Source organism: Macaca fascicularis, chromosome 10 (assembly GCF_037993035.2).
Source record: "Macaca fascicularis isolate 582-1 chromosome 10, T2T-MFA8v1.1".
NCBI classification, from domain to species: Eukaryota; Metazoa; Chordata; class Mammalia; order Primates; family Cercopithecidae; genus Macaca; species Macaca fascicularis.
In genome coordinates, this window is record NC_088384.1 from 73,537,286 (window position 1) to 73,551,056 (window position 13,771).

At 39.8% G+C, this 13,771-nt stretch overlaps 1 protein-coding gene across 13 annotated transcripts in view; it reads right to left on the reverse strand.

Annotated features, from left to right (window-relative positions):
- Positions 1 to 6,170: 6,170 nt before the first annotated feature.
- NDUFAF5 (NADH:ubiquinone oxidoreductase complex assembly factor 5) overlaps positions 6,171 to 13,771 on the reverse strand; it is a 35,581-nt gene continuing 27,980 nt past the window's right edge. For 4 of the 13 annotated variants that reach the window (XR_012419125.1, XR_012419121.1, XR_012419124.1 and 1 more), the window contains 4 exons: positions 8,868 to 8,965; positions 6,848 to 6,931; positions 6,438 to 6,520; positions 6,171 to 6,281 (listed from right to left, as the gene is read on the reverse strand). Coding sequence is in view for 4 of the 13 variants with exons in the window: in XM_074004748.1 (XP_073860849.1) it covers positions 6,189 to 6,281; positions 6,438 to 6,520; positions 6,848 to 6,931 (260 nt within the window). In the remaining 9 variants the exon portion in view is untranslated. Of the gene's footprint in view, positions 6,282 to 6,437; positions 6,521 to 6,847; positions 6,943 to 8,867; positions 10,425 to 13,771 lie in introns of all 13 variants that reach the window. The other 9 variants (XR_012419118.1, XM_074004748.1, XM_005568329.4 and 6 more) reach the window with 5 other exon arrangements.

Genomic DNA, 13,771 nt, shown 5'->3' on the forward strand with positions numbered 1-13,771 from the left:
CCCAGCACTTTGGGAGGCCGAGGCCTGCAGATCACCTGAGGTCAGGAATTCGAAACCAGCCTGGCCAACGTGGTGAAACGCTGTATCTACTAAAAATACAAAAATTAGCTGGGTGTGGTGGTGCAGGCCTGTAATTCCAGCTACTTGGGAGGCTGAGGCGGGAGAATCACTTGAACCCAGGAGGCGGAGGTTGCAGTGAGCTGAGATGGCACCACTGCACTCCAGCCTGGGCGAGAGAGCCAGACTCCATCTCAAACAACAACAAAATGCATTATTGAGCGGGGCATCGTGGCACATGCCTGTAAGCCTAGCTCCTTGGGAGGCTGAGGCAGAATTGCTTAAGCCCAGGAGTAAAAACACAAAAACCCCAGCATTCTCACTCACTTTTTAAAGATTAGGGGACCCAAGGTAAACCATACTGTGCTTCCTGCTTAAGTCTTATCCTCAGGTGAAGTCAAAGTTTACTTTGAAGGGAAAAGAAGTTCCCAAAGGTCAACAGAGAGTCTGAGAAACTGTAAAGATGGGAGGGCTTCCTGTCCACTTTGCCTTGGGACCCAGGTTCTGGGGTCAAGCTGAAAAGCTCCTCTGAGATCATCCTGTCCAATGGCTCACAACTGTTTCCCACCTCTGACATGAGCTCCCTGTGGCTGTGACTCAACTACGGAAAGGTGGAAGTGTTGTTTGAAAAAGCCCTTCAGGAATGTGAAAGGCAGGCTTGTATCCTCCTTTGAGACTCACCAATTAGCAAACCTGTAATTTTACAGCTGAAGATGTTGAGGTCCGAGAGATGGAGTCTGCCCCAGCATTAGGAACAAACAGGGCCAGCACTAAACTCAGACCACCTGACTCCCAGCCCCTGACCTTTCTTCGACTTTCATAGTCTTTTACGGCAAAGACTGGCAATTCTTCCTTTGGAATTCTCTCCCCAATCTCCCACTCACAATATGAGCACAAACACTCCTAATAGTACACCTGGTAATTCTACCACCAGACCTGTTCTCACAGAACTAGCAACGGGCATCCTGGCTGCACACATGAGATTCCTGAATGAAGAGTCTAGACACTGGCTGGGTTACAATGGCCACTTTCAAAGTGCAAGCAATTTACTTTTGCCTGGTTTTAGCAGTGGCTAACAATGCAGGATCAAGTCTGGCTTTAGAGAGCCCTTGCTATTTCCACATCCTTGTACTCATTTGTGAGCCTGGTAACAAGTATGCAGTGTCAACAGTCCATCCTAATGAGCTGTTGCAACTCAACAGCTAGGGCAGAAGAGGACTGGCTGAGGAATCTGTGTGCAGTTGTGTAGCTCACTGAATTCTCATGGTCTTCCCAAATTCTCAGGTTTCATTTGAAAATTAACCCATCGAGGCTTCCAAAAAATTTATCCTAATATTCCCAGGAAATAAAATTTGAGGCCTACTAAACTTAACTTGGGAAGTTAGTTCAATATATCATGGAATCAAATCTCCAGGCAAGAGCATTTCAGGTCTGGTGTTCTCTGAGAACAAAAGTAATAGTTTACATTAACTTTACTTAATTGTAAATAAGCGGCCCATGTTTTATACTTAACAGTAACAACCCAGAATACCTTGCGCACCCTAATACACCTCCTGAAGACAGTATATAGCATATCAGTTATCTATTGCTGTGTAACAAATTACTCATAAACACAGTTGCTTAAACCACAAACATTGATCATCTCAGTTTCTGTAGGTAAGATATCTGAGTGGGTTAGCTAGGTGGTTCTGGCTCAGGGCCTCTCATGAGGTTGTGCTCAAAGCATTGGCTGGGACCACAGTCATCTTAAGTTTGACTGGGCCTAGAGAATTGCTTCCAGATGGCTCCTTCACATGGCTTTTGGCTGGAGGCCTCTGCTTCTCACTTCTAGGTCTTCTCCATGGAGTTGAGTGGCCTTACAATACGGCTGCTGGCTTTCCCCAGAGTGAATGATCCAGCAGAGTAAGGAGGATGCAATGCCTTTTATTATCTAGTCTCAGAAGCGACATACCATCCATTTGTTGGAAGGGAATCACTAAACTCAGCCTGTACTTAGAGGGATTGAAGTGTCCTGTCTTAAGCATGTCAAAAATTTGTGGATAGGTTTTAAAACCACCACAGATGGCAAAGCATTATTTCCTTATTTGTTAACAATAACTTACCTGTGCTCACTCTACCTTCTAATATTTTCAGATTAATGCTTTTTAAACCAGCATGGTAAAGTATCTGTCATGTATTCAGGTAGAGAATTAAAATATACCAATATCTGAAAAGGCAAGTCTGCTCATGATAAATTTCCTGAAGATTAATTTCACATCATTAACCACAACCCCTCCCCCAAAAAGCTCAAAATATTTCTTAAGCAAGAGAGGCCAATGGTAACTTACAAAGGAACAGAATAATCATAACTGCATTAACTATCTTTTTGCCAAATATCTACTAATATTCACTTCTTTCCTTCACAGAAGCCAATCCATGGTAAAATACTTTTATTCCATTCCTACTTAAGGAATACATAATCAATATAAAAATTGTACTTTTTTTTTTTTTTTTTTTTTTTTTGAGACGAGGGTCTTGCTGTTGCCCAGGCTAGAGTGCAGTGGTGCGACAGCTTGTTGCAGCCTTGACCTCCTGGGCTCAAGCAATACTCCCACCTCAGCCTTCTGAGTAGCTGGGACCACAGTCATGTGCCACCATGCCTGGCTAATTTTTTTTTTTATTTGTAGAGACAGGGTTTCATCACGTTGCCCAAGCTGGTCTCAAACTCCTGGGCTCAAGCAATCCTCCCGCTTCAGTTTTCCAAAGTGCTGAGATCACAGGCGTGAGCCACTGCGCCTGGCCAAAAAACTGTACATGTCTTTAATGTGGGTCATACTGTACTGTAATTGTTTCCACCTAGTGGATGAAAATGGTACTAAAAGAGTTTGAAAAATATATAAAACTTCCCTCACAGGTACTTCATGACTTACTTCCATAATTTCTTACAATCACATCACATACTTGATGTATATAGGTAGCTTATCTCAATAAATCCTACAAATTCTTCCTGTAAAGCAAAAACTCTTTGTTTTATAGATGTAAGTTTTCATATTTACTGCCACCTTTGGAATTCTCCAGGCCAACAACCTGGAATATTGCTAAAAACCAGGAAATAAGCCAGTCTCCTGGCAGCCAACAGGTGTCACAGTGTGCACACACTCGAGCCCTGTCAGACTGACAACTATAAAAGCAGAGAATAGTTGGATGCCTGGCACATGAAACTCAATGAAGATCTGTTAAAGGAACCAATAAAGCTCATGCATTTTATTCCAAAGGAGTCCTTCTCTCAGAACCTAGTTCCTCTTCCCTACCTTAATACACAAGTCCTAGAAATCTTTCAGTATGAATTCTAATCTTATAGTAAAACAGAAGAAATGACTCAAGAAAGTTCATTTTGGTCAAGGTGTTGAAATTGACAACTGACAGCAAATAAGAAAAGTGCTGGAAAATACACAAAACCAACCACAGCATTCTTGGGGCTAGTCTGGGAACAAGCAATACAGTACAATTTGAGTTTATGATAATAACTGTGGGGTTATCAAGAAATGATTATTGGTCGGGCATGGTGGCTCACGCCCGTAATCCCAGCACTTTGGGAGGCCGAGGTGGGTGGATCACAAGGTCAAGAGATTGAGACCATGCTGGCCAACATGGTGAAACCCCGTCTCTACTAAAAATACAAAAATTAGCTGGCGTGGTGGCGCGCACCTGTAATCCCAGCTACTTGGGAAGCTGAGGCAGCAGAATCACTTGAACTCGGCAGACATAGAGGTTGTAGTGAGCCAAGATTGTGCCACTGTACTCCAGTCTGGAAACAGAGTGAGACTCCATCTCAAAAAAAAAAAAAAAAGAAATGATTATCATATACCATTTAAGAATGTAACATATTTTTGAAAAAATTTTAATAAAGACTTTTTAAGTTTCATTGCTTAAAAGGATGGGCTCTTAATCATTTGGAAAATGTGGTTATTCAGAACAATCAGTTTCCTGACGGCTCGGAACAATAAAAGCTTAATAGCATACTTTGAGCAGATTTCAACTAAAAAAATAATTTCACTAGTGTTATACACACTAAAATAAATGTTTTCAGTACAGTCACTCACATTAAACAATAAGGGTCCTCAATTAGCTGTGTTTTCTTTCCTTAATTTTTTTAAACAAATGAAGTTTTTTATGGGATAGCCAGGGTAGAGTAATCCTTAGTTCCACCCCACCATCCACATATAACACCGTTGACATTAAATAAGCAAAAGTAGTATTCTTGCTTGGAAAATTCAAAATTTACAGGAAGTTTAAAAAGTGAAATGTACAAGTCTCCCTCCTAGTTTCTATACCCCCGACAGACATTCAAACAGAACGACACAGACACACCCGGTCCCTCAGTCTCCTTCCTCAGCAACAGCCACTTAACGCTTTGAGATGTGTTCTTCAAAAACAAGTATTAATGCACATAAACACATGTCCTTTTGGAAATACAGAGTCCCGGAATTTACCCATTCCTCCATCATCAGTTTGCACTTTAAAACAGGGTTTTTGGTGGATTTTTCTTAAGATGAGGTCTCCTCTTTTGCACAGGCTGGAGTGCCATGGCACAGATAGCTCACTGCAGCCTTGAACTCCTAGGCTCAAGTGATCCTCCTGCCTCAGTTTCCCAAGAAGTTGGGACTACAGGCATGCACCATTGCACCTGGCTAGCACAGAGTGTTTTGTGTTTTTTTGTTGTTCTCTGTCTTCAAATTCTGAAAATTAAGCTAAAAAAAAAAAAACCCAAAAAACAAAACACCAAATTCTACTTCACAGGTTTACTTTGTGTTAAAATAAAACAAGCTACCAAGCGTATCCCAGTTTCAAATATCGATGATTTTTCCAACTGAAGAGAATAATTTCTTTTTCTCCTACAAATCTTGGTTTTTAACTATAACTTAATCTTTCAAAGGGCAAGTCTGTCATATAATATTAGTTCAAAATTTAACTGAATATCTACTATGAACAAAGCACCATGTGCTATGTACAGGCTAAGACACAGCCCCGACACATGGAGAGCTTGCTGCTAATACCATAAAGGAGGGAAGGAAGGCAGAAGAGAGAGAGACTGAGAGGAGACAGAAGGAAATGCTATCATAGATCACTGAAGGCTGAAGATAAGGCTGGGGCAGCACCCAGGTTAAATGGAAAAGACAGCAAACAGCTAATTGGAAGCAACACACCTAGCGCTCACTCCTGCTTGCTTCTCAGCCTTCTCCCTGCTTCCTGTACATTCTTCCCACCTATCTTAAGCTGTCTGAGCTTGATTATCTCCACATGATTTTGAACCCTCCTCGACAACAACAGGACTGTGAACTTAGATTAAGACAATAGTGCTTAAGCCCAGAAAATACAAAGGAAAGCCTAACAATAAACTGATGACTGTGCAGAGACTTTTACATGTGATTCTGCTTCTGTAATTCTTTAAAATGTTTTCTTCTTCCCTAAGGTAGGGTGGGGTGTAAAACCATGGTGGTCCCACCCACACCATGGAGGTAAAAAAGAAATAAGGTTAAATTCAGATGCTTTAAAGAGTTGAGGAGGGATTTAATAAAGATACATGCTCTTCTAAATTCTAAAACCACATAACTCTGGAGAAGGTGCATATTCATCTGTTCCTCTTCAAGGCAAAGAAAACAGTATGACAAATACAACTTTGGCTTAAGTACCCTACAATAGTGATTATAAAAAGTCTATGTTTTTCAATCTAAATGAGCCAGAACTCTAAAGAACCGACCAACTTGTTCCTCCTCTCATCTCCATGGCTGTGGTCCTTTCGCAGAAGTAACAAAAGATCAAAGCAGGAGAAAAAGGTACAAAAGGTCAGCATGAGTAATATTTTCCCAGGCATTTACATATGTGAACATTATTTGCAAATATTTTAGGGAAATATTTTCTTTGCTTTTAGGCTCAATCTGCAAAGACACTCAGCAGTATCCTTATGGAAACAGAAACAATATGAAACTGAAAAGGTTACTATAGATGTGATATCAGGTTTTCCTAATTATATGAAAAGTCTATTAGTAAATAGCTTAGAGTGCTTCTTGCTTCAAAATGTAATAATTTTAGATGTGAAAACTATCCATTTCTGATGAAAATTCTGGACAACATTAACATTGAATAAATATTTATTGTGATTTTTTCCCCTGTGGCATAAGGTTGTTTATTTTTCCTAGTTCTCCAAATGACACAGTTGCAGAACCTCTTTCAGCTGGTCTTGCCTGAAAATAATAAAGATTAAAGACATCAGAAATAGATAATACACAGTCCCAATTAAAGCCATTAATGCTGTCTTATATTACCCCTTCCCCCCAGTTAGTAAACAATAATCTGAACATGAACCCACTAAGAAAAGTGATCCACCTTAATAATGTTACCTGTGACTCATGATATTTCCATCCTATCATGTAATAGATCTGATATGTGGCAGGTACTGAACCATCCTCATTTCTGTACATTTCTAAAAAGACAATAATGGTTAAAGTCTGAAAAAATGCAAGTAGGAAAAAATTTCTCCTCAATAAAGGTCATGTTCTTCAAAAAGAAATGGGTATAGGATATTCGTAAGATTCTGAGAACAACTTACATGAAAAATTATTAATACTGAGGGTAAGGAAATCGTAAAGGCTGTCTGGAAAAAGCCACAGGATCTGTGTTTTGAGAGGAAGGACATGAAGTCTGAGGGAGCCTTCATGGGAATGGAAAATACATTGGCAATGTGAAAGGAATCAACATGATACAGCACAAGTGCCATGGTGAGGCAGGTGAAAGAGCGGTCATCCCTTACCTCTGTACACGGCTGCAGCTGCCAGCATTGTGTCTCGATGCAGCAGGGCTTTTCTATTCCAAGAACAGTTACTCTCACCCATACCTAAAAATACACTACAGGTAGTCTGAGATAATACAGCGAATGCCCTGAACAGCTCAACACCACAGACTTAATCCCATCTCATCTACCTGTCCTCATTCTCTAAGGGTCATGTAAACCTAAATCTCATTTCACTTTCAGATTATAGCTAGGCTTCTTAGTGACTCCAAAGCGAAACTACTTGAAACTTTTTGAATATTAAGACAGGCAAGTGACATTTCAGGAGGCAGCCCCACAATGCTTTACTTGCCAGCAATGGTGTAAAGTAAGCCCGCTGGGCAAAACCCAGGTGACTGCCACCCCAGGTGAGTTGTCAGTAGTTGGTGAGAACTTTACCAAGCATGTCATATCTCATGCTCCTTTCAGCCGCTCTTTGGAGGAAGACAGGTCAGTGCCACAATGCCTCACTCCTAAGCCATAATGTAAGTATGATTGTGAAACTTGGAAGATGGCTTTGAAACTCATTAGATAGTTACCAAAGCTACTATGTGTTCTCAGATTTACAATATTTTACTAATTTTTACTAATCTCACATTAGGAAATAATTATGTGCATTCTTTTAGAGGCACTTCTCTTAATGTTTTAAAATTTTTAGACTTCTTTCCTTCAAGTTGATGGTGAAAAACTAGGTTAAGCATTATTCTATTGTTCATTTAAGATTAATGTTGTATATTTGATTTTTCTTTATACAAATACTTAAATTTACTCTGAGCACATTTTAAGCCATTCTACAAAATTAAAAGAATTTCAGAAATAAAAATCCTTCAAGTGTTCTCTATATTAAACTTTACTACATGATCAAATGTTATCTTAGTTTTGTTTTTCTACTTTCACTAATCATGAAATGAATAAACTTACCAATATCAGTATTCTTTCAGTTTAAAAATAGTAATCTACCACATTTTCAATAGTCTTATTAAAAGCAATCAACAAATTAGCTGCACCTAAACCTTTTTCTTCTCTTCAATCTCAAACGATTTCTACTATTTCCTAAAATAATGAATCCCTGCTACTAAAATCCTCTAAGTGCAATAGCCCCAATTCATGAAGAACGACAGACACAAACTAGTAGGTTAATTATCATAAAAAAAAAAGGTGGACCATATTCTTGGTGTCGTGAAGCAGCTGGATGAGCTCGTGACAATCATCTGTGGTCTTCAAAGCCATCAGACTAGATGCTCCTTAAAGGCTTCTAGTGCTTGAATTTTAACCATATCAAGTGACCAGAGGTAAACTGGGTCTCACATTGGAAGAGTCTGTTGCTCAGGTATGGTGCTTTCATTTTTGCTCAACTTCTTGCTGCTATGGCTTAATTATGCATTAGTTACGGACAATACCAGTAGAAAAGATAAACATGTGATGCACTATAAATTCTAAAATGCCTTCTAAACAATCAGTATTAGGATATACTAATTAAGATTAGTAGTTATAACACTCTCTGAAGGTCTGACCTACATCAGCCATACAGAAATTCAAGAGCACTACTGCAGAGCACAGGGTGTAACTGTGTAGCACTCCAACCTTCCCTCACGAGCCACTCACACTGCCACACTGAACCTCCCTTCTTGCAGAAGCAGTGTGAGGTGGTGGAAAGAGTGGACTTTGGGATCACACTCCCAGTTTTAACTCTTACATAACCGGGGGCAAAGTCATTCAACCTCTATCGAATTCCAGTTTTGCCATCTATAAAAGAATAACACCTCCTAATGCATCATGGGGGACCTCTACTGAAGACCACCCAGGGAAAAACTGAAACTTTGGGACTTCCAACTCACCCTGGGCTTTGAGATAACAGAAAAATCTGGCTAGCAGGTTAACTGTTTAAGACTCTCACAGTGTTTTTAAGGTGAAGTTCAACTGCTTATTAAAAATAAACCTAATTTATTATGGTTTACTAAAAACAATACTGAGTATTGTTTAAAAAAATAACTGAACTTACCTTAAGACCACTGTGAAAGCCTTGAAAATTTCTCATGCATTCATCAGCTGATATGCAGCTTGTTTTGTAAAATTAGGTCAACATTCTGGACTTTTCTTCTGTGAATTAATAATAGCAGCTTCAATGAGACACACCACAACCATTAAGAAAAAATGTATACCATAAATGTAAAATACCAGAAACAAATTTGGAAGTAACATGATCTTCCAGTCAGCAGAAGAGCACACCTGAAAGTCTCCCATGGTCTCCCTGCCTCCATCACCCCCTGACTATGCTTCTTCCCATCTCTTCTGCCTCTGACTTTTTCCATGGGAGAATGGCTAAGATTTCAGCATACAAATCAGGCTGCTCAACTAGGTTTAAATCATGGCTCTACCACTCACTAATTATTATCATCTGGAACAAGTTACTTAACTTCTCTCTGTGCCTGGGTTTCCTTATACATTTAACAAAAAAACAAACAGATTAACCATGTTAGCTCTAGTCTTTCCTTCCTCATAAACTATGCCTCATAAACAATGCTGGAAGGTGAGCTTTCTAACACACACAAATCTGTCTCATTTTCTCTACTCTATGCAAAATTCTTCCAAGACATTACAATGCTAATCTGAAAAAAAATGTAGAAACCTCTGATCCTGTATCATTTCCCATCATCTCCCCATTCTACATACTCAAGGAATACTGGATTATGGTACCATTCCTTAATCAGGAGAGTGAAGGATGTGCATATCCTATTCTACCTCCATGTGGATGCAATGTTAGCTCTCTTAAACCTCAACCCACCTTTCATTCTCCAGGAAAACTCATTTTTGCTTAGGTGCTGCCTCTTTTGCAAAAGCATTCCTGACTCCCTAAGCAGATTTAGGGCCTTTTCCTCCTGTGTTTCTCCTTGTACTTTATTATAAATGATTTCATTTTCAGTTGAATGTATGAGTCTGTCTCTATCTTTGTGTGTTTCTTCTTCCCTACTACAATATAAGCTCCCTGAGATCAGGAACTATGTATTTCCACTGTTGGCTCAGCGGTTGGCACATGGGTAGATGCTCAATAAACGGTAAGCGAAGATATATAAAACCAACCTGTTAATGATTGTATCCATTTTATTAAATATCATTTTATAAGTTTAAATAATTCCTCTTAATATTCCTATGGATAAGATGTATCAAAAACTAAGAAATCTGATTTCTGTAACAGATGTTACAGTTAAAAAAAAAGAGAAGCACTAGGAAAGCATCTGAAAGTATTAGGCCATAGTTCCTAAAAATATATGGTCTATTTAAAACCTTTAGGAGACTCACACCTGTAGTCCCAGCACTTTGGGAGGCCAAGATGGGTGGATCACCTGAGGTCAGGTGTTCGAGACCAGCCTGGCCAACATGGTGAAACCCAGTCTCTACTAAAAATACAAAAATTAGCCAGGCATGGTGGCACATGCCTGTAATACCAGCTACTTGGGAGGCTGAAGCAGGAGAATTACTTGAACCCAGGAGGCAGAGGTTGCAGTGAGCCAAGATCGTGCCGCTGTACTCTAGCCTAGGTGACAGAGTGAGACTCCATCTGAAAAACAAATGAAACCTTTAGGAAAAGAGGGGGTTATCAATTTGGAAGGAGCACAAGGCGACCTTCTGAGAGACTGAAAATGTTCAATATTTTGGTCAGGATGGTGGTTAAAACACAAGCAGCTGTACCTTTAAGATTAATACATTTCGCTGAATATACATGTTAATCTGAATTTAAAGAACCACATACATATCAAATATGCAGTATAGGACTCTGAATTCAAATTGTAACTACAGATTCAGTGTGACCATGGACAAGATACTGAACTTCTTGATGCCTCAATTTTCTCACAGGTAAAATTAGGGTATTAGAAAAACCTCAGAGAATTGCACTGAGCACAGAGTTAAGTGCTGTATATATGTTGAAATCAGTGGGAAGTAACCTTTTCCAACGGATAGGTCTAATTTCTAGTATTTTTCTCTTTTCTTTCTTGAAATGAACACAGATTCTATAGCAGAACAAAAATAAATGCTGTATTTGAATAATATTTTTATCATTAGAGCCCAAGTGATAAATCATCAGCCCACCATCATCTCTCAAGCCTTTGGATAAAGTGGCTCCTTGATTACATCAGGTAAGTCCTTGGGGTAGTGCTGGGGAAGGGGTGTGTGTGGCTTATTACTGATCCTCTGTCATCTTGGCCACGCATGCTATTGGCTGCCAATCTCTCTATTAATGAATGAAAACTGATGACAATGGTAAGATTTCAGTTACACATCTTTCTGTTTGCAGAGTGACAGAAGCTCCACACTCAGAGGAGGCTGCATGATAGGTAAAATGAACCTTGTTACGGAAGGGCAACTACAAGAAGGAACAGGGTCAGTTCAGACAGTGCCAGGGCAGAGTCAAAAAGCATGAGTTTGGCAGCTAATTCTGCCACTTGACAGGCAACTGTTCTCTTTGGCCCTAATTCTTCTCACTCGTAACTTAAGGAAGCAAGTACAACAAAGCTCACAAAAGACTATAAATCTGTAAGTAAAGACTAGATACTTATTTGTATAATCCTCTTTCTTTAAATCATCTTACAATTTTTCAGGATCCAGACAAAGTCTCCCCTAGGTAAGTATAGTTCTGGATTCACAGAATATACCTTTAACCTCTCTAGCTTCCCCCATTCATCGAAACTATTTTTGATGTTAGTCTGTATATATAAAATAACCACCTCACAAATTCCCACAAAGGAGGCAAGTTGAAGCTCTCTTTTGAGGAAACTGCTTCTCTAGCATCCCTTTCAAGTAATTGAGTTTATTTTTGCATATCTAACCTCTTTCAGAGTTTGGTCTGTGTCCTTCTTACTCCTTGAAGCCTCTTCCAGGCCATTACTTCTCTACCCCATTAAACACATTCATCCTGCTGAGGCCCCACACCATAAGGCTGTAATCTTCTCCTGACTCCTGCTTGCTGTCTGACATCAGGTTAGTCACTCCCCTCATTCATTGAAAGGTTTGGCACTTGGCTCAGTTTTCCTCTACACTCCCAGTACTGCCACCATCCTGGGTGACTTCATGTTAATAATCAACAAGTTAAGATTTTAAAATCTCATCTCTAATCAACCACTCCATTACGCCACCTCTGCCTTGATACCTGAGACATGTCCCAAACCAAGTTATCACTTGTAACTGCTTTACTTCCAAAATCATCAAACATCTCATTTTCTGACCATATCCTCCTGTCCCTCCAGTGTGTTCAGGAACTCCAACCATGACCATTCCCTGACCGCCTTGGAATCACCTGTGCACAGTTCTTCTTCTTCCTCCCAATTTATCAGCTCACTCTTTTTTGTTCCCACTTCCCTTTTCTTCCAGCTAAGATTCTTTAACCTATTATTTCAATTATATTCCTAGAATTATCTTTTACCTTTGTCTCTTTGTCATTTTTAACTAGCAAACCCCCAACCCAAACTAATTCAACTACCTGATTTTTGTGCCTCGTCCTGAGCTACCACCTACTGTTGATGGTCAGTTCACCTTCTCATTCCCTATAATGACTATTTCAAATGGTTCCGCTCACTTCTCAAAACTCTCTTTCATTCTTAGCATATATTACTTCCTGTTTGACCAAAAAAAAAAAAGAAAGAAAGATCCACAAGATGGGAACTTCTTGCTTTCAAACATAAACACCTACACGTCCTTTGGTGCTATCTGTTCTCCCTTCCTGCTATAACTCTGCCTCTCCCCTTAGCAAGGCCAACCCCTCCACTGGCCTTTGTATTGCACCCTTCCCACCTTCTCAGACACCTGTCATCATCAATTATCTTTTCCCTCTCTTCTAGAGTCACCTCTTCTACGAAAGCACTTAGATTCTTCTAGTCAGCAGTTAAATTCAAGTTTTAGAAAAAAAAAAAAAAAAAAAAACTCATCCCAACTCCTATTCCTCTCCTCTCTTCTGACACCTGTAACCTTTCCATCCTTCACCTCTTCTTCACCACTAGACTTCTTGAAAGAACAGCACACATTTGCTGTCTCCAGTTCCTCATTTTCCACTTATTCCTCAACCTACTCCCCTTCTACTCTCCTCGCTCCAACAAAAGAGCTCTCACCAGGGACACCAATAACCTTCGTTTCTAAATCTAGTGAACTTCCTTTTCAGTTCATAGTTTGCTTTTAATGCTACTAAGTGCTCCCTTTGTTTTGAAACACTCTTTCTTTCCTTTGGTTCAGGCAATTCTACACTTTTCTGGTGTTTTCCCGGAACACCTTGCTGGCTACTCCTTCTCAAGTCTCCTTGTAGGCTCAGACGTAGTCTACCCACCTGCTAAAGGCTCAGTATCAAGCCACTTTCTCTGCTCACTCCATGTTCTTATCCTAGGCAAATGCTTTGAATGTCACCTATTCACAACTGACTCCCAACTTTTTAACCAAGCCAGTAGCTTCCTCTGAGCTACCTACCCACATACTCAACTGCCTACTTGACATAACCTCTTAGGTATTTCAAAAGCACTTCGAACCCAATGTATCCAAATGTAAACTCAAGGGCTGTACCTGCCCATACCTGCTATTCTATTGTTTCCTCTATCAGTGAAGAACACCATCTTTCTCTGTGAGCTAAAACTCAGCAACTATGCTTCAAATGTCTTTCTCCTTCATCTGCCCACATCCAATCCACCAGCAGGAACTGCAAAATTTACCTACTAAACATCTCTGGGATGCATCTGCTTCTCTTCATCTCCATTGCCACCACCTTAGTACAAACCACCATCATCACACAAGCTTTACTGATATTAATCTCACTACTAGTTTATCTACCAATCTACTCCTTTCAAAATCCAAGTCTGATACTGTTATCTCTCTAAGATGCCTCAAGGGGCGTTTTAAGATAAGGGCAAACAATTTTAACAAGGCCTG